The following is a 22,127-nucleotide window of genomic DNA, read 5'->3' as shown; positions in this document are numbered from 1 at the left end:
AGACATGATGTGTGGAGGGGGGGAGCGCTTTCCTATTGGGGATACATTTACAATACCACATTACTTGACCTTCACCTTCTAATGTACTGTACATATGGCATTTGGAGCCCTGTAGATACCATGGGATGACGCGTTTGCATCAGATGGGACGTAATGATGTTAGCCTTCTACATAGAACGTGCTAGATGAGACATAGTTGATGGCTGAGACAGTTGGTGCGGTAGGGCGATGTTACGATCAGATGTCAGGTACTAATGTCCTCCATTGCCATAGGAGAATTCTTAATATTTAGGAGGGCACTTGCTGTTGTTTGATGTTTCTTTTCAGAGGCGGAGGAGCGGGGTGGTGCGGTGGGATTATTGAAAGGACATTGCTATAGACTTACTGTGTGCATGCTACCTACGCCCCTGTGTGTGGAACACTTTTCCCCACCAAGCTCCCCCTATTGGAAGTATCATTTCTTCTCTGTTTTGATGTGTTATTTGCATTTGGTATTGGTATTGAGGACGACGGGAGGGGGAAAGAAGGGAGGGTTTGGAGTTAATTGGGGGGGTTTGGCAGGGGTTGGGCTGGGAGGGAGGCTGGGACGCGGCTGTGTTGGGGATGGACAGGCGTGGGTGGGGGTTTGGGCAGAATAACATGTTTCTCTTTTGCTGCTGTTTACGGAATAGGGAGAAAGTTCTGTTGTTGTATGTTCGAAATTGAGTTTTATTGGCGAGAGCACGAAGAGACGGACACATTGGTCACTGGCACGTACGTTTACACCTGATTGCATATACTCACCTCACCCCCGCTGTGACACAACACCAGCAGGACAATGATACTATTACACTTCTGACATGGAACGTTAGAGGTCTAAATGACCACAGAAAGGTCAGACGGGTGCTTCAGTACCTCTCGAGACGTGAGATTGATATAGCACTGCTTCAAGAGACTCATTTACGACCGGACAGTCCGACACTAAACTACATAACCACATACATGACGCTGGATTCACCTCTAACGCCAGGGGAGTACTAACCTGGGTGAACCCTAAGGCCTCCCTGACATTAACCCCAGTTGCTACGGATGCTGATGGGCGGTATGTTATCACGAAATGTGCCGGTAAAGGCATGACCTACCACGTGGTTAACTCATACGGTCCTAATTTCGACTGCCCCTCCTTCTACTTAACATTGGCCAATAGGATTAGGGATCTTGGCGGGGGACATGTCTTGTGGGTCGGTGATTTTAATATGATCCGACAACCTGCGCTTGATCAGTCGGATGGCCCGGACAGACGCCCTTCGGCCTCTGCTCGAGTTCTTGAGGCTGAAATGACCCGACTGGGATTGCAGGACGCGTGGAGAACTAGATACCCAATACAAGGGGTATCTACACTATTCAACACAACACTATATTCACAGCCCGTATTGATTATTGGCTACTCTCCTTACCCCTCCTCTCTATGGTACAGTCGTGTGTGACGTTGCCCCGCACCTACTCAGATCATTCCCCTGTGCTTGTTACCCTCAGAGCCCCGACACGCCGACCTCCTCCTTTTTCCTGGCGTCTACCTCCATACGTGCTGTTGGACGACGCCTTTCGTGAGGAATTGGCGAATGCCATCGAGGAGTTCTTTGACTGGAACGAGGGCTCGGTAGACTCTTTCCTGACTGTTTGGGAAGCCTTGAAGGCTTACCTACGTGGAATTGCTATCTCTAAACATGTGGGTGTCCTTAAGTCCATTCGTGGCCGCCTGTCCCTCCTGGAAAATATACTGAAAGATATTGAAGCACGGCGCCTCCATGACCCCAGTGCGGAGTTGACTCAGGAACTTGCGCAAACGATTCTCAAATATCATGACGAAGCGGACGCAGAGGTAAAACACCTGGGGAAATATGCCATTGCCATATCATATGGCGAGGGAGAGCGCCCAGAACGGTTTTGGCGAGAATTGCTATGCAACGCAGGCACAGCCTGACGTTGCCTGTCCTGAGATCCCCGCAAACTGGGGAGGAGTTGTCTGATACGCAGGTAGCGGCCCGCTTTAGAGATTATTATGCCGTTCTATACGCCTCTAGAGGACCAATCTCGGAGGAACGTATCCTCGATTATTTAACACATATCCAGCTACCCTGGCTAACCAATACACATCGCGAGTTCTTTGTTCGTCCATTTGAGAGAGAAGAGGTTGTTTGGGCATTGTCGTCCATGAAGGCAGGCAGTGCCCCAGGCAGCGACGGCTTCCCGGCCTCATTTTACAAAACGTATTCTGATTTACTGATACCCAAATTATTGACGCTTATCGAGCAGATGGCGGAAGCGGAGGAGATGCCCCCGATGATGCGGGAAGCTACTATTGTAGCTATCCTTAAACCCGGCAAGCCCCCTGAGGACTGCGCTTCCTACCGACCGCTGTCGCTGCTCAATGTGGACGCGAAGATATTTGCAAAGATCATTGCAAACCGCCTCAGCCCGCTGATTCCTACACTCGTGGCTCCCGAGCAGGCGGGCTTTGTCCCCAACCGTAATCTGACCTATAACCTACGCACCGTGTTTGCGGCGTTCCAACACACACGCCAGGAGGTGCCTGCAGTAGCAGTTTTCCTGGATATGGAAAAGGCCTTTGATTCTGTCGAGTGGCCTTTTCTTCGCTTGGTGCTGCATCGCATAAGGGTTGGGGACCTTTTCATCCAGCTGCTGAATACACTCTATGCCTCCCCTACGGCGCGGGTCCGCATGGGATTGCTCACAACTGAGCCCTTTTCTGTTGGCCGTGGCACCAGACAGGGCTGCCCCCTCTCTCCCCTCCAATACCCCCTAGTTGCAGAGCCTCTGCGTGCGCTTTGTGCGCATACCACAGTCACCGTGGTATTCGGTTCCCCGGGTACAACTTGATAGTATCCACGTATGCAGACGACACTCTGCTCTATGTACGGAAACCGGAGGACAACCTCTCAAGGGTGCTGAGAGAGGTGGTACTGTTCAGTTCGCTTTCCGGGTTCCACGTGAATTGGAGCAAGCCCATAATGTTCCCGCTCACTCCTGCCACCAGGAGAGTAGACTCGGATTATCCCATACAGTGGACTACTGATTCGGTACGCTACTTGGGTATCCGGCTGCATACGGACTCGGAGGTGGTTCTCCGGGAGAATTACGGGGTAGCGTTTTCCAAACTGGAAGATGATGTGAATAAGTGGATAGGCCTCCCCCTGTCATTACTGGGCCGCATATCATTGCTGAAAATGATAGTCCTCCCCCACTTTCTATTTCTTTTCAGTAACATCCCTATGGTCTTATCGGGCACTTTCTTTCGACAACTTCACGCTCTAGTGCTGCGACTGGTTTGGGCTGGTAAACAGCTCAGGGTAGCATGGGACATCCTCATCCGTCCCTACGAGGAAGGCGGCCTACATGCTCCGGTCCTTGAGTTATACTATCGTGCTGCTCAGGGCGCACACGCGTATGGTTGGATGCATGGCCCAGCTGATGCGCCGCACCTGAGGATTGAAGAAATAGTGGCCGCTCCGACTCCATTACCGGCGCTGATGGCCCGACCTAGAGATCGACGAATGGGCATCTTAGACTTGTTAAACGTCATGACGCATGCCTGGTATCACCTTATGGACGCCCAGGCTTGCTCGCTGCTGTATGCTCCGGGAGCGAAATTGCCTTCGGGATTGAAAGGCCTGACTTAGGGGTGACTTATAGTGCTTTTTAAGTGCAGTGACCTCCGATATAGGGAAACCTATATCTGTCGTAAGTGGTGCTAGCACCAATTTACATAGGCTGCAATGGCAGGCCTGTAGTTACAACTTGAGTGGTCTCTCATGGGTGGGATAATACATGCTTCAGCCCATGGAAGGCCCCTGGGGTAGCTATGCCCTGAATACCTTAGTACCATATAGTAGGGATTTACAAGGGAACTCCAGTACAAAATCTGAAGTGTACCTAAGTACTCACCATGTCCAATTTTGGGAAGAAACACAGAAAATGGGCTCCTGATTAGCAGGATACCAGTCAGACTAGTCAATAAAACATTGCAACACCAGGCACAAAGTGAGGGTAACCATGCTGAAGGATTTACCTTCCTGCACCGTCCAAACAGACATGCACAATTAGGTTTCTTCAGCACAGCCAGTTTGGAGAAATAGGAGACTCCATGTGCCTGAGTGGAGGGTCAAACCAGCCTGCTCAGGACAATCCCCATGCTGTTCTCATAGCACGAGAGCAGTGTGGGGTTTGCACAGGGAGTCTTTGATGCTGCCCCAGTGTCTGCTGGGACCAGGAAGAAGAAGAACACAGAGGCACGATACAGGAGGCAGCCGGCAGATTACGGTTAGTCTTTTTTTTAATTATTAACCCTCAACCCCCTCCCCCGCACCCACTCCACATGCCTTTCTGCTTCTTGTTTGTGCAAGCTGCCACTGTAAATACACGGCGTTTAAGATGCACGAGTGAATCCATTGTTTCTTCTTACCAGGTTGAGTAGCAGCCCGAAGTGCATTTGGCAAACGATTTACTTTTCTCATAATTTCTTTCCAGGATTTATCGACCTGCAAGAACATCTTGGCTTCTGCTGGCAACTGTCTCTGAATATCTGGAGCACTGAAAATGCTTTCCAAGTAAAGCCAGTTTCTCTGACATGTCAACCATTCCTCCTACGGACAAAACCATTTTGTCATTAGCAAAACAAATCGCACAGGCAAAATGACAGTGCAATGCTGCAAGTTTTTCATGGATCTTGTTTTCAATTAATAACAGAATTTAAGAAAAATGTACTGCAAACTGAGGAAAACATTTCACAGTGATCTGAGTATACTTCTAGCTTCCTCATTTGTTTTAGATCCTACATGAATTACACAAGCTTCTAACTTTATGATCATGCTTAAGGACGGTAATCTGGAAAAATGTGTTATTACTGATCATTCTTGGTGTCCCACCATCTGTGTAGATGGCAGAATGCAAACAAATGAATGGTGTAGTCTCCTCTAGCTCACACATCGGGTATGTCATGTGTCGGTGCTGATGTCACCTGAAATGACAGCGGACCAGCACCCCAATCCAAGGCAACATCTATGGCACAATTTCATATAAAGGACTCCCATACAATGTAAAGCATTCTTAAACAGGAAAGAGGAAATAAAGAACAAGTTACTTACCTTCGGTTACACAATATTTGGTAGAGACTCAATATTGCAGATTGTTTACCTTTGAATTTCACAGGCATCAGGCTGCATCCGGAAACTTTTTGCTGAACAGTACCCCTTGTGCGTGCCGCCGGGTGGCTCCATTCGGCTCCGCATAACGTAATCGAGAGAGTTGGTTATGATGTGACCGTACCTATATAGGCATCACCAAGGCACACGGACGTAAGCACTTTTTGGTTTTTCTACACCAAAAGCGCAGTCATGAAGTAACTGACATAGTTGTGTGCAAAACTAGGGCCCTGAAAGGGGGAGTAACCCTAGCCCTACAATATTAGTACGCAATGTGGGAATGCATGGGTGGGGATGTAAGGAATCTGCAGCTAGATACAGTCTCTACCAAATAATGCATTAGCGAAGGTAAATAACTTGTTCATTTGATAGAGACTCCTAGCTGCAGATTCCTTACCTTTGAAGTAGATACCCAAGCTATACCATCCCGGTGGTGGGCTGTGGACCAACACCTTAACTAGAAAGTCCTGCAGGACCGAGAGGGCAAAATGCCCATATGTGCGAATCTGACCGTCCAGGCAGTTGTGTTTTGCAATCGTGTGCAAAGATGCCCATGTTGCTGCCTGACAGATGTCCAGGACTGGGACACCTGAGCCAAGGCCGTAGTCAAAGGCTTTCCCCTGGTGAAATGGGCCCTTAATCCCTCAGTGGGCTGCTTCTTTGCCAGGGCATAACAGATCTGAATGCAGAGAACAACCCATCAAGAGATGGTCCTTTTCTGCAAAGCCATTCCCTTCTTTTCTTCCATGTATTGTCTTAGTGGAGGGCTGCCTGGCTGCCAAAATAATATTTCAAACTTCGGGAGGAAGGTCAAAAGCTATCAACTGCTGATGTTCAATCTCCACGCATGGAAGCACAGAGTTGACAGGTTTGGTGGAGGACCTTCCGCTGCTGCTACAACAGAAGATCCTCCCGAAGAGACAGACTGATCGGAGGATTGCTGCTCATTTTCAGAAGCTCTGGATACCAGATTCTCCTCGCCCAGTCCGGAGCCACAAGGATGAGTGATTTTCTTCAGAACCCTGGGCATGAGTGGTAACGGGGAAAGGCATACAGCAGGCCTGAGCTCCACGTCCAACGAAAAGTGTCGCCGTGTAATAGCCGCCTTGGAAACTCCAGCACACAGTATTGCTGACACTGGGCGATCTCTTTGGAGGCAAACAAATCGAACCAAGGTTCTTCCAACTGATGAAAGAGCCCCTACTCTGCTGGAGACCAGTGTCCCCTGATCTCCACCTCTCCTATCAGGCCGCCCCACCCCAGAAGTGACGAATCTGTCACAACTGTGAGTGCTGGTTGGGGAAATAAGAGGGGTCTGCCGTTTGCCCAATCGCAATTCGTCAACTACCACTGCAGATCTCATGCAGTTCCTTCCGCGATCTGGACCATGTGGTGGGATTTACTCGAAGTTGCGTCCACTGGAACTTCTGGTCCCACTCCAGAGCCTGCATACGCCACCTGGCATGCTTTACCATCAGGATGCAGGAGGCCATGAGGCCCAACAGCTTCAGAGTTAGTCTCACTGAAAACCAGGATAAAGGCTGAAACATCGGAATCATAACCTGTATATCCTGGACTCGCTGCTCGGGAAGATAGGCCCGAAACGGCACTGTGTCCAGACCAGCTCAGATGAAAGGGAGAATCTGAGAAGGAGTCAGGTGTGACTTCGGCACATTTATAGAGAACCACAGCAATTGCAGTAGTGCGCCATAGTCTGAAGGTGGGAGACAACAGCCTGGGGTGAGGACGCCTTCAATAGCCAGTCGTCAAGGTAGGGGAAGACTGACAACCCTAACCTGCTCAGATGAGCTGCGACCACCGCCATCACCTTGGTGAACACCCGAGGGGCAGTGGTAAGGCCGAAGGGGAGCATGGTAAACTGAAAGTGCTATTGGTCCACCTTGAACCACAGGTAGCGCCTGTGGCCCGGCCGGAAGGGGATGTAAAAATACGCATCCTGCAGGTCCAATGCTACCATCTAGTCTAGGGCAGGCAAGACCTGAGCTAGAGTGAGCATCTTGAATTTCTCTTCCTTGAAGAAGAGATTGACGCTCCGAAGATCTAAAATGGGCCACAACCCTTTGTTCTTCGGTATCAGAAAGTAGCGAGAATAACAACCACTGCCTACTTCTGAAACCAGGACCCTTTCTATAGCTCCCTGGCCAAGAGAGCTATAACTTTCTCCTGGAGCAATTGCAGATGATCTTTCATCAGCTGTTTCTGATTTGGCAGAATAGGAGGAGGAAAAGAAAGGGAAGGCAGAAAATAGCCCTCCTGATGTAGTGTAGTTCCTATATTCCCAATAGGCTCTGCGCATTGGAATAATATATCCTATAGAATTGACGTAGGACTTATGTCGACTAGGTCTCTATCGAATATATTAGACTTAATTGTGAGTGCCAGCTAGCTCAGAGGTCACTAGATACTTTCTCGAATGAACAAGAAGGGATTGGTTTCTGACATAAACATGACAACTTTGTTTCCCCAAGAATAAAAAGGTATCTTCAGGAAACAATAGATAAGTATTCCACTCAGTCAATCGTGCATGCTTTGTTTCATCAAAGGTGCAGAATAATAGAGAGACAGGCGTTTTCAATAAAAAGGTATTTATCGAACAGTCTTATTCCTCATGCAGAAGAAATGAACTGCTACAACCGTGATACTGGCTGAAAGTATAATACTGTAAAAGCATGGTATGATTTCTAAGCCATAAAATACATACATAAATAACAATGACTAAAAAGGTACTCAACTGGTGCTTCTAAAATACGCCTACCCCGATGTACCTAACCTGGGTCTAGTACAAGGGAAGAAGTAAGTGTGGTATAGCATAGGTTTAGTATTTTTTTGCCAAGAATCTATCCAAGATTTCTCTTAGGGTCTAATCAGCTCCAAACCTTGGTTTTAGAATGAAGGAGGTCTGGTATCTCTCTCGCTCAGGACTCGATTTCCCAACACCCCGGCAAGGGGAGCTGGGAAACACCGGAGCTGGATTTCTCGGCAAGAGAAAAGACAGCGTCTCTCTCAGTGCGTCTGCTGGAGGGTCGGCTTCCTTCGGCACTTGCTGTGGCGAGCTGTGTCGGGTAGGTAGATAGTCGAATTGCTCCAAACCACCGTGTGTTTGCTAGGGCAAGTGTCGGCATATTTATACCTTGAAGGTGCCGAGTTTGACGTAATGTTGGACATAATAATGTCATCAAAGACTCGCAGTTCTTTGAAAACTCCATGAGTTCTTGGACAACTCAATATTTAAGCAAGGGGAAGTCCCTGACTGCTGAAGGCGAGTTTTTCCAAGAAATCATTGTGGATTTTCGGAACTAGTGGAAGTAGCCATGCCATATTTGGACTGCATGGGCTAAGTCTAAATATGGTTATGATGTATATGCCTATATAAGGACAAGGTGATTTATACCTATATAAGGGCATGAATCGGGAAAATTACACTAGGGTCCTAAAATGCTAGAATGATCTGCAAGACCCACTTGTCCGATGTTATGGATCTCCAGTGGGGGGGATGATGACAAATTCTCCATCAACTGGAGTAGTGTGCTCTTGCTGATTCAGATTAGGAGTGCTTTAGGAGGCTGCGGCAGTCGGGGGCAGGGTGTCTGAAGACTTCTAACCTCCATTCCTGGATTGAAATGTGCCGCGTCCACGTCCCCGCACAGCTTAGGAACTCTATGTAGGACAGTGACTGGGATAGTAATGAAGCAGCTCTCATTTAACCCTTTAACCACTCTGAAGTTTGAGAAGGCAGTAGACGACATAACTATGGGACAGGTCTATTGGCACCAGGAGGAATCAGGTACAGCGTATAAGGAAAAACAGGGTGTAGTTGTGTGGTATTTCGTTACTCCCGCGCAAATGGTGCAGCACCAGCAATCCTCATTTATCAGAAAGGCAGTAGTATACAATACATACTCTGATTTAGAGTTCAATGGTAATTGACATAGGGGCTTCTTACAAGTACGGTAGTCATGGGACCGGAACCGTTGTACCTGTGGTGGAGTTCCTACTGTCGTATTACGAGTGAGGCGGTGGGACCGCTACAAGGCCTCCGCTGGGATCCAGGATCCGCTGTGGCGGCGGTCTCAAAAGGGACTGAATATGCTGGCGGGGCCAATGCTGGCGCAGCCAAGCATATTATGACCCGCAATGCCACTGCCCTTTTCATGGCGGGGACATGCAGGTAAGGAGGCCCTAACAGGGCACCCATCTGAATCTGGACTTGGGGGTGCTTGTGGGGACACACACATGCTGTGCCCCCCTGGAATTGCACCTTCATTCCAGCACCGTGTGGAATGCATTACAAGGTAAATGCCACACCATGAAGGAATGTGCTGCAGGCTCTCTTAAGGCGGAGGCATGCTGTTCAGGCTCTCCTATGCTCTCCTATGAGCCTAACATACCTGCCGCCATGAGAACACAGCCCGCCCGCCTGCCCTGGCCTAAACTCATAATCTGGGAGACGGGTTCACAATGGGCTTGGCGGTCCCAGCCGAAGACCGCCAAACTCATAATTAGCCCCATAATCTGAAAACACATAGAAACAAAACACACTCTACACAACAAGTGGAGAGTATAAATACACATTTATGGGGGACTGTATGAATTTTACAAAGGACATGCCAGTCAACCAATTAATCTAACAAACAGTGCTGTTAAAGCACAGCTTGTCTCCCCTGGGGGAATCCAGGCGCTGGGGCCCAACGGGCCATTTGTCTTAGACCCATGTCCTAAGCCCTTTCCTGAAGTCAGTGAGTGAGGGAGCGGTGAGGAGGTTGTTCCATGCCTTGGCAGCAAGGTAAGCAAAGAAACTACCTCTGCTACGGGGGATGCGGTGTACGTTTGCAAGGGAGGCGGGTGGAGACATATGACTGGGTGGTGAAAGGTTAGGTGGTGGTTGATGTAGGAGGGCTTTGTAAGCATGGGTCAGCAGCTTGAAATGGCATATTTTCTGGAAAGGGATCATGTGGAGAATTATGAGGTGGGAGGTGATGCTGATTCATTTGGGACGGTTGAGGAACAGTCTGGCTGCTGTGTTCCGTATGTTTGTTGGACTTGGCCCTTTTTGCAGGGTCATCCCAGAACTTTTTGCCTTCCTCCTGGTATTTTTTCTGACCTGGTGTTGGTCGTTTAAGGCCTCTGGGCACTTTATCACTGTTGTTCAGTGTTAAAGTGTATGTGCTCTCTATGGTAAACTTAGTAAGATTGGTCTACACCTGTTTGGTGTATTTAATTTACCTATCAGTCCCTTGTAAAGTGGTGTCTCTTATACCCAGGGCGAGTAAATTAAATGCTACTGAGCTGCTTCCGCCACCCACCAAAGTAGCCTTTCAAACCTGTCTCAGGCCTCTGCCATTGCAGGGCCTTTGCGCACAGTTTATTTCCCCTGTGATATGGCATGTGAAGTAGTTGCCATGTCTGTGACTCCCCTTTTATTGCATATCAGTCACCACTAAGGTAGGCCCTAGCAAGCTCTATGGTCAGGGTGCACTGTAGGTAAAAGGTAGGACATGTGCCTTAACTGTGTGGAATGTCCTGGTAGTGACAAACAGCCCATATGGTTTCTCTACTGTGAGGCTGCCCTCTCATAGGAATGCATTGAGGATTCCCTTATATGTGTTTCAGTGGTAATTCCTGATATGAGAGGGGTGGTGTGATCAAGTTAGGTATGTTTGGAATAGTAGTAATAAATGCTGCGTAATGGGGTTCGCCGATTTATTATCACTATTTTAAAAATGCCCCTTTTAGAAGTGGGCATTTCTGTGTGCTATGTGTCTTTGTGCCTGCCTGTTGTGTATTGCATGTCTCGTAGGTGTAGGGGAAGTTTGTTCCAAAGATGTGGAGCTAAGAAAGAGAAAGCATGGCCACCTGAGCGTGTTTTCTTAATGCGTGGTACCATGAGAAGAGGCTTATTGGCAGATCTCAAAGATTATGTAGGACGATAGGGGACAGGTTTTTCCTTCAAGTAGCTAGGACCCTTACCATTAAGTGCTTTGTGTACTAGGCAACAGATCTTGAAGGTAATCCGCTCCCGCACTGGCAACCAGTGATGTGCATGTAATAGAGGGCAGAGGCTGATCTCGCTGGAAGGTTGTGGATTAGACGAGCCAATGTATGTGGAATAGGTCTGTGCCTACATTCCACAATGCTGGCTTTGCCCCCCCTGTGGTATGTCTGGGGCCAGAGCTTACACTAACAATGGGGACTGTTGTGCACTTGTTAAGTGTTCCCCAGAACTGGTTTGGACTAGGTCCAGTGCCCTGTGCCAGGGCAGAACAAAGACATTATGGGATATAAATATTGGGGTTGTGACCCCATGTTTGTTGAACTGGTGCTTACTTGAAGACAGGATTGGAGGACTGCTGGGGGCCAGGAGGAACCGCCACAAAATACTTCCCCTCTTCTGAAGGGCCCTGTGAGCTGGCCTGCCTGTGCCCAGCTCTACCCTGTGTTCTGGCCTGTCTATGACCTAAGTTCTCTTCCCCCTGTGCAGGGAAAACCATTGCGCTTTATGTCCTCATCAAACTGCTCCTTTGGACAAGGGCTGACAGAGCGTTTCATCTTTTAAAAGGGGGCAGAAGGCAGTTTAAAAGCGCTGTGAGGTCGAGTGCCCCTGGAAAGTATAAAAGTATTTTATTAACCGTTCGATTATTTAAACTCTTTGATGTAAAACCATCTAAAATCAATACCCATCCCCCAAGCCTCCCCATTCTTGTTGCAGGATCCTTATTGCCCTTAAACCAGAGGTTGGTTTCATGTTACACCAATTTTACAATAAACCCCATTAAAATAACTGTATGTCTTTTCTTTACCCATTGATGTTATTGCCGATCCTTTATTTTCCGATAAAATGTCCCTGAGTTTCAGGAGCTAAGGAATAGTGCATTTATTAACTTGCTTCTAAGGCCTGTCTAATTAAGTAGATCAACTTTGCCATTTTTTCTAGGATATATGTTTTTGTTTCCGAAAGACACCAGTCTCACGCATCCTTACACGATCTGATGCCAGAGTCTCTTAGTATAGGATGAAGCAGCCTTTGTCGTTCACTCATCAGTTTGGGGCAGCAACATGAAAGATGAAACCAGGATTCCCTGTGATAATTACATAGCCGACAGGAGAATGCACCATCTTCTCGTGCCCATACTGGATTAAAATCTGAAATTCTAAGGGGCGTGAGCCTCCTGAAAAGAATTTTCCTTCAGGCTTGGGCCCCTAGTCCTTCCAGTAAGTACTGGTGAGCTTCCCCCAAAGTATAGGATTCGTCCAGTGCCAACGTGATGGTATTATGGGGGAGTGCAGCTCGATCATTTTTTAAGAAAATGGAGCGGACTTGCCGTTTCATGATATTTGACCAGGCTTTTTGCGAGATGTCTGGTAGAGACAAGATATCATCTTCAATGTTTAGGGTATCTAGTGTTTAGCCCAACTTGATAAGCCAGGGGGAGTCCTCTTCTTAAAGATTATTGCCAGCCAGATAATATTTCAGAGTGTTATGGGAGGCTTTGAGGACCCTGATGTAGTACTTAATTAGGTCCCCCTGAAGGGCCAATTCCGGTCTACAGAGCCCTAATTCAAGCCGTAGCCTGTTGTTCCTTGTATACCTAGGTGCTTGTAACACCGACTTGCGGGATTTAACCTCAGCGCCTGCCACTAATTTGTCTAAAGCACCCAGGAATGCCAAGTGGCCATAGTTCATAGCCAGAATTAATTTTGCCTTTAGCACCCTGAGGATGGGATCAGGACAGGCGTTGGCTTAAGCGTCTCAATGTTAGGATTACACAGTTGGTTTTGGCAATTAGGTGTTTTGTATGTCTTGACGGAGTAGCCCTCGAATAGCCACACCCCAAAATAATTATGAGCTGCAGTTGTCCCAATTTCGTGGTCTCCAAGTTTCCAGGTAGCTTGTTTTTTTTGGGGAATATTTACCAAATATCATTATCTTTGTTTTGCTCTGGTTGACTGTTTAGCAATTTTTCTTGTTGTACGTTCCCAGCTCCTTTAAAGCTCTTTGAAGACCAACCCTCATGTGATCCAACACTACTGTATCATCAATGTACTGCAGGATTGCCAATCTCACCTTCATGTGAGCGCATTTGCTTTGACTCAGGAACTTCGGTGCTCGTGGCTTCTTAAAGGAGGACCCCTTGTTGGAAGGCATTTGTTTGCAGTGGTTTTTGCCCAGATTCTGCCAAAGATCATCTGTCTGAGCTTCCTAATGACCTTGCCCCGTCAAGTAGGCCTCCCACTCCTGAATTTTAATTCCGAGTTCAGTTGACCATTTTATTCTTTTCAGTGCTCTAAAGTGTTCGTTTCCTGTGGGTTTGCCCATTACTTTCTGGAATTCTGCAGATTCCACTCCCAGGTTGAATGTTGCGCATAGAGGCCTATGATCACTTCCCCCTCTGTCATCGACTGTGTAATCATTCAACTTGTTAGCCAATTTCTTGGTGATTAGAATATAGTCAATGGTGGATATGTTCCTGAATGACTGTTTGGGACATCACGTAGGTGAGCATTGTTTCTTTATATAGTGAGTAGACTAAAGTTTGAAGTTTTTAAGAAGAAAGAGCAGTGGGGTCGCCTTGTGCCCTTTATTTTGCTTGCCTGATGGCTCTGCCAGTCCTCTCAAGTTAAAATCACTAGTGATGATCACATTATAGTGCTCATATTTGATAAATATTTCTTCTATTGTGGTGATGAGTGATTTCATGCTGGCTAGTGTCAGTGCTGGATTAATATAACAGTTTATTAATAGCAGGCTGAACGGCTGGCTACTTGCCCATAGCCCGGCAATTGTCATAGCTTGCAGGTCTGGCACGGTTACTCTTGTTTCTGTAATTTTAAGTTTACGGGCATGACTTATAAAGATCAAGAGGCCCCCCGAAGGATGTCCAAAGATGTTTATTTTTGTAGCCTTTACCCGATGATCAGTGCATTAGTACTTGGGTACTGACTGAATGATTAGAGTACTGCAAGGAGAGGGCCTGGGTGAATTTATAAGTTTTTGGCGCAGTGAATGTATTAGTACATGGTACCGAATGGGTCACTAGAGGAGTGCAAGGGGAGTGACAGGGTGTTTGCTGGAGTGTATGGGTACTGACTAGGGAATTGAAGGTGTGAAAGACAAGCGTGTAGGTGGTTACAGGACGGCATGCATACTGGATAGCGGGTTGAAGCAGTCCATGTGCTAATGTTAGCAAAAAGACCAATTTCCACGGGAACGAAGAAGAATCCCTCCACCTCCAGGACACAGAAGCAAGAATGCAGTATGAAACAAACTCCTGTCTACTGTCCCCTAAAAGTATGAGGGAATAACCCAAGGAGTGTCCACCACTCCCCTCATACGAGGGGGTCAGCTTGTAGTAGGAAGAGTCTCAGGTGGTGGTCCAGGCTAGGAAACAAAACCAGGTCACACTTTGTAATACACACTCTAACTAGATAATGCAGTAACTGGTTAAAACATTGACATGTGTGGTTGCACTAGGTATTCTTACCCCAAATGAAGGTCGGGATCTCCTTATGGATGAGTTTAGGGAAGAGGGACTCGGAAGCCCCAATGGACAGGCCCGAACAGTTAGAACTCACGAAGGACTCACACACCAAACACTCCAAAGAAAACAATAGAGGGCATGAGGTGCATCAGCCGGCTGTATGGGGGTCAGAACAGCAGAGCAGTAACACTCTCAGGAGGAGAGACACCCGGTCCTCAGAAGATCCCAGGGCGGAGCACTCTCTCTCAAAAGGTATCAAACACAACGGGATACAAACAAAGGATCCTAGCGACATAGGACAGGAAGGAATAGAATAGTTACGAGCAGAATGCCCGCAAAATGCGTGAGGAATGGTAGGGAAAGGATTCGAGCAAGACGCCCGCCAAATGCGTGGGAAAAGGTAGGGAAGCAAACCAGGCACTCTCGAGCGATATCGAAGAAATGCCGAAGACCGGCAGGAAATATCTCACAGTGTTCAAGGAAGGTGATATACCTCGAGAAAAGGTAGGAGAACAGCAGCAGACAGGTAAATCTCCACAAACGCCCAGCGGGAATTTTCAGCACGCCACGGAGGACGCCGACAGGAACCAGGAAGAGGAGATGGGGGCGTGGTACTGCAACAGTAAGCCAAGCAACGGCTACATTCTGATGCGTCTACTTAAGCGCGTTAGGGAGTGTCAACAAATTGCAAGTACCCGATCATGGTTAGGGTTATGGGCGAAATACCGGAATCTTAGCAATCCCACATGTCACTGTTCCTAAAACCTAACAGCTAAGGCCTGGCTTGCTGCATGAGTACTTTGATACTGACAGAATGATTAGAGTACTGCAAGGAGAGTGCCTGGGTGAATTGGTAAGTGTTTGGGTTTTGGCGCAGTGAATGGATTAGTACATGGTACCGAATGGGTCAGTAGAAGAGTGCAAGGGGAGTGACAGGGTGTTTGCTCATGTGTATGGGTACTGACTAGGGAATTGAAGGTGTGAAAAACAAGGGTGTAGGTGGTTAGAGGACTGCATGCATCACTGATGACATCACTGATGACATCATCCAGTGAATGTGTGTTTCTGTAAAGTATAAAAATATGCTTTTATATATATATATGCCAAGCTGTATTGAAGTATGAGTGGGTGTATGAGAGTCTGGATGGATGATTTAGTAAGTGTATGACTGACTGTATAAGTGAGTGATTAAATGTGTCTTACTGAATGCATGGGTTAGAGACTAAACTGTGTGAATGTCTTTATCAGTCTGTTAGTTGGTGTGTAAGCGGCTGCATGGCTTGGTCAGTAGCTACATGAGTGACTACATGGGTTATTTATGGGTTGTCTGGGTATCTGTATGGGTGCCAGAGTGTCTTTGTGGGTGGATGGGGTATGTGTGACTCTGTGCATAGATTTGTGAGTGGTTGTTTCACTGGGTGTAAAGGTTCGACAGTACATATGGAAACAGCTGTATGGGTGGGTGAGTGAATGGATGTCTCAGTGGTGCATGTGTGAGTAACTACATATGTTTTAAAGCAGTACATGTGAGTGTTAGAGTATATAAATGACTATATGTGAGTGATTGCAAGAGTATCTGTATGGATGAGTGTGTGTTCTATCAGTGATTGTTTAAGAGAGTAAGTATGTGTTAGTATCTGTATAATAAAGTAAAATAAATAATAATAATAATAATAATAAATAATAAAGTATAATAAAGTGTGGTGGTGTGTGTATGACTATGAGCAAGGAAGTAGGTGTGTGATAGTTTCTTTGCATGACTGACCAGGTGTATGAGTAACTCTTTGGGTGAGTGGCAGTGTGTGAGTGTCTATATGGGTGTATGAGTGGATATATCAGTGGCTGTATAGATGAATGACTGTGTATGAGTGACTGTATGGGTTAGTGGGTGGATGTGTGTGTAGATGTATGTATCACTAAACAGGTATGTACTAACTGCTATTGGTCTGTCTATGGTTTCGATATTGGTAGTCTGTATTTTAGAATGGGTGTATGAAAGGTTTTATTAGGGTATGAGGAGGTGCATCAGATGATCACGTGGATGATGTCAACAGTGATGTCATTTGAGATGTCATCAGTGATGTCACTGAGCGTGTCATGAGTGATGTAATATGTGACATCATCAGCAGTGCATTGCGGGGGCGCGAGTTATAGTTAGGTCTACTAACTTACAAAAGAAGCAAAGGTGCACCACCCAAGATAATTGATCATCACAACTCAATCAGTTGTCCATGTCACAAAAAATATACAATATAAAAACACATACTTCCAATAAGAAGAAGACAGTTCACGTTGCAGAGAGGTGTAAAAAGGGGTATGTCCTCGTACCACCTCTGTGCATTGGAGCCCTGTGGCGCTTACTGGAGGTACCTGGTGGGCTAGTTGGCCCCCAGGGACCCTTAGGATTGAAGGGGAATTAATTTCCCAAATTAAAACGCATCACAGGGCATGTTTGCACAAATGTCACATCAGGCTCCGCCCCCTCCCTTCACCACTGTGCAAATGCGCCACATGGCTCGTTTTAAATTGGGGAATAAGTTCTCTTAAATCTTGAGGGTACCTGGGGTCCAACTAGCCCACCAGGTATCTCCAGTAAGTGCCACAGTGCTGCGTTGCAGAGAGGTGTAAAAAGGGGTGTGTCCTTGTACCACCTCTCTGCTACGCAGCCCTGTGGCACTTACTGAAAGTACCTGGTGGGCTAGTTGGCTCACTGGTATTAGTGTGTCTATGGTTTCGAAAATGGTAGTCTGTATTTTAGAGTGGGTGTATCAAAGGTTATATTAGGGTATGAGGAGGTGCATCAGATTATCATGTGGATGATGTAATCAGTGATGTCATTTGAGGTGTCATCAGTGATGTCATTGACCATGTCATGAATGATGTAATATGTTATGTCATCAGCAGTGCATTGCGGGGGCGCGAGTTATAGTTAGATAAACTAACTATAACGGCTGAATTCCTCTGGTTTTGTACGAGTGAAATGTCCAACTAACTATAATGTCCCTGAAACCTGTGTCTTTTTGGCACCCCGAGTAAGGACTCTGTCATCATATGTTCGGGACACAACTGATTTTATAAGAACAATATCCCATATCAGCTGAGAATCAGATATGCTAATGATTGTAATGGATATCACAAGCTTATATACCAGCATAAATCATGAGCAAGGGATACAAGCTGTTGAGTACTTCCTGAAAGGCAGATCTGTACAATTAGCTCAACATAGCCAAATGCTTCTTGAGTTTCTGAGGTTTTGTTTGTGCAATATTTTTCTTTCTCAGCAACAGTTGTATTTACAACTAAAGGGAACTGCGATAGGAACCTGCTTTGCCCCCAGCTACGCAAATGTATTTGTGGGTTGGTGGGAGAAGCAGGTTGCTTGGGCTGACAACTATCAAGAATGGGTTTCATGTTTAGTGGGGTGGCACCACTATATAGATGACCTTTTTATTTTGTGGATGGGACCAAAAATAGAAGCAGAGAAATATATTGTGGCCCTAAATAATAATGAGATCAACTTACACTTCAGCAGAGAAATAAGCTCCAAGGAAGTACATTTTCTTGACCTAAAGGTATTTATTGCAGACAACAAAATCTGCACCTCTCTCTTCCGCAAGCCAATGGCTGGGAACTCCATTTTGGAAGCCAGCAGCAGTCACCCAGCTCCCTTGGTAAAAAGTATACCTTATGGAGAACTACTAAGGCTGAAAAGAAACTGTATGAGACAAATAGATTTTGAAAAAACAGCTACAGAGGCAATTGAAAGGTTTAAAAAACGAGGGTATTCAGAAAACGTATTGAAATCAACTCTTGAGTTGAGAAAATTCCTATAAAAAGTCTCCTCAAAGAGAAGAAAAGAGATCCAGTAAACCCTGATTAACCTGAATTTGGATTAATTATGACCTACATTAATGAGATACAAAACATCTCAAAAATAGTGAGCCGCAACTGGCATGCTCTTCAATCCTATCCAGTAATAGGCAGAAACTTGTCTAATTATCCAAAGATAACGTACAGGAGAAGTAGATCACTAAAAGATAATTTGACTCAAAGTCATTTAGACCAAGGAAAAAGGAATCCTCGGATTAGTGATCTGATTGAGTTCTTTCCATGCACAAAATGCAAAGCGTGTAAACACAGCAGTAAGAAAATACCATATCCATTACCAGGCTCAAATATACAAAGAAAGATCATTAAATTCCTTACCTGCAACACTTCATTCTGTTTTTACGTACTGATATGTCCTTGCAATTTATGGTACATAGGTAGTACGATTAATCCAACCTAAAAAATAATTCTTGAACATGCCAGGGCAATTGAAAAGAAGGATCCAACATATCCTGTTGCTAGGCACTTTGCCGAATTTCACTCAAGCAATAGAAATGTGTTAAAATTCTTTTGCATAGATCATGTTGCACCAAATGAAAGAGGAGGAAATAGAGAGCCCAGTCTAAGGAGACTGGAGTCAAGATATATAATAGACCTACAGACGAAGACCCCAGGAGGTTTAAACACGGAGGAAGAGTTGGCTATTCATTTGGGTTGATCAATCTTGTTGAGCCAGTTTTTCTATCAAAGCATATTAGTATTATATAATATAAGTTTTGCCCTTTTTGTAGTGTTATAATTTAGAATTTTGAATTGATTTTATATTCCATGAAATAATTTGTTTGCCCGTCCAGGGCTTAATTACTTACTGAGAATTCATAATGAACTATGATACAATTGAGTTATGATGAACTAAGAATTTGAACAGTTATAATTATATTGAAATTGACATGCCCATCCAGGGCATGTCAAGATAAAGTTAGAAATGTAAATTGTGGATATAGTTCACTCCCTTGTGGATGTACACTTGGAAATGGCGCCTGAATTTTAATTTACGGAAGAAAATTGTGTCCGTTTTCTATGTTAATGAAATACACGTCATTACACAAAGGCGACTGCAAAAATAAAATGGCAGAGCTGAGTTTGTTTAAATGTATAGCGGTCAATAAAGGCTTACACCGAAACGAGTCCCGCTTTTTTGAAATAATAAATCACTATCAAAGTACCCGAGAGTGCGGCACATTCTTTGTTTTAAGGAAGTTTTGAGCTGAAATTGTTCGTAGACCCGCCGCTGCGGTAAATGCTGCACCCGCTCCAGAGTGCTGGAGCCTTCTATCGCCGGAACGGAGCCTTGAGATATATATATATATATATATTATATATATATATATATTCCAAACTCAACCTCAACACGAAATATGGAGAGGAGACGACATCAAATGTGGTGAAAACATCTTTATTTTCTTTTTCCGCCGCTTTTCAGCGCGTTTCGCCGGACCCAGCAGGCTTGGTCACGAATAAAGTTTTCAAATAACAGACAACATTTAAAGTGCATTAGTGTCATGTGACTCATCACATGACCCATAAAATCATTGAACTGAACAACAGACTAATGATACCGTCCGTGATGCACAATTCCATCATACAAACAAAATTCATTTGCATTAAAAAAGGAGATAAATTAGAAAATGGTAACATAATCATTTTAGATGGATGAAGAGTATTATTTCAATTACAACAAAGAATATTCGCGCCATAGAACGTAAATAGTCACGAACATCTTTAGAGCACAATATTCAAAGAAAAGGATAGCTATAACCTATTATTGAAAACAATCCAGCCCAAGTGGGCATAACGTTTAACCTTTTCAAAAGCTCAACATGCAAGTGTGTAAATGCATGCTTAACAAGATGTTTTTTTATGCTAAATTAATTCTCCCATTCCTCTCTATGCTAAAATTCATGCTCCAAATTATATGACGGAATATCATCAACAATCAAAGTCTAATAGACTTAAGAATCTAGCCCCAGTGGGCGAAACATTCAGTTCATTTTAAAGTGAAAAAAGCAAAATTCTAACTAGTGATATAACAAAAAAACTTTAAAATTAAAAAATGAATGGCACTCCCTAGAAAGCAGAAATACAGAAATATTCATCACTTCAATATTAGTCATAATTCATAGGTGCGTGTACAGATCCTCTTCAATATTTAATCCGTATGGGCTTTTAGAATTATTATATATATATATATATATATATATATATATATATATATATATATATATATATATATATATATATATATATATATATATATATATATATATATATATATATCCAAGTTTCCAAGTTGCTCCAAAGGGTTGCGGGAGGCCCCGTGGGAAGTGGCGTGAGTGCCGGCAGAGCACGCCGGTAACTTCAATGACTTCACTTCGTCTCCCAATACTACACGCTCTCAGACATCCAATAAACGCCAGAAATCAGCAGAGTCCAAGGGTGTTTATTGACACCTTACTACATGTTTCGGCTTACGAGAAGCCTTGATCATGGAATCTGGGTCTGCATCGTCTTTTTGGATTCGAATCCTGTGTGCTGGAGGCGAAATCAGGAAGATATATATATATATATATATATATTTATTTATTTATTTATTTATTTATTTATTTATTCCATATGAAAACACCCACACTTGGAGGCCCACATGCGGTGTTGCACTGTTTTATTTCTGTGTGGCAGCTCGAAAAACACCCTCCTTCTACACAGGATAGAATTTAGCCAAAAATCTCCAACGCGTTTCGGGCGTCGTTCCGTCCTTCTTCCCAGGTAATGACATCACATGGACCGGCAGCCTGCAGTTGATTAAGTACCTTAGTTAGTCCCCCCTCAAGGGCGTATGCCAAGTGCATTATGGTTATTGTGGTTCTTAGGAAATCAATCCATAGTGGGGTGCTGCTGCCACTTCCTTTGATATACTTAAAATCCCAAATGGGCTTTCTGTCTGCCGGTCGGTGCATCAAAACTGTATACTTCTCCACACAGAGAGCAACGCTGCTCCCTCTGCTCTGCTTTCGTGGCTGTGTTGGAACCGCACATACGCGGTTGGGGCTCTCTGCGACCAGGCAGGCCGCTATATACTCCATATGAATACACCCACACTTGGAGGCCCACATGCAGTGTTGCACTGCTTTATTTCTGTGTGGCAGCTCGAAAAACACTGTCCTTCTACACAGAAAAGTCTTTAGCCAAAAATCTCCAACGCGTTTCGGGCATCGTTCCACCCTTCTTCCCAGGTAATGGCATCACATGGACCGGCAGCCGGCAGTTGATTAAGTACCTTTGTTAGTCCCGCCTCAAGGGCGTATGCCGAGTGAATTATGGTTTTTGTGGTTCTTAGGAAATCAATCCATAGTGGGGTGCCGCTGCCACTTCCTTTGATATAGATGTTGGAATTACTGAATAGGTTGTTGTAACTAATATTGGTATCTCCATTTTTTTTTTTAAATGTTAGTTTCTATTTTTGAATGTGTGTATCAAAGGTTATATTAGGGTGAGAGGAGGTCTGCCACTCTTTCACAAGGATGATGTCATCAGTGATGACATT

The 22,127-nt window shown here is 45.2% G+C and overlaps 1 protein-coding gene across 1 annotated transcript in view; it reads right to left on the bottom strand.

Annotated features, from left to right (window-relative positions):
- Window positions 1–22,127, bottom strand: part of DNAH6 (dynein axonemal heavy chain 6) — a 2,460,712-nt gene that overhangs the window by 1,751,226 nt on the left and 687,359 nt on the right. The window contains exon 22 of the mRNA XM_086961829.1: window positions 4,463–4,643. Coding sequence (XP_086817955.1) covers window positions 4,463–4,643 — 181 coding nt within the window. The remainder of the gene's footprint in view (window positions 1–4,462; window positions 4,644–22,127) is intronic.

The sequence above is a fragment of the Lissotriton vulgaris genome, chromosome 3_1, assembly GCF_964263255.1.
Source record: "Lissotriton vulgaris chromosome 3_1, aLisVul1.2, whole genome shotgun sequence".
In the NCBI taxonomy this organism is placed as follows: domain Eukaryota; kingdom Metazoa; phylum Chordata; class Amphibia; order Caudata; family Salamandridae; genus Lissotriton; species Lissotriton vulgaris.
This window is presented reverse-complemented; position numbering and strand designations above follow the sequence as displayed.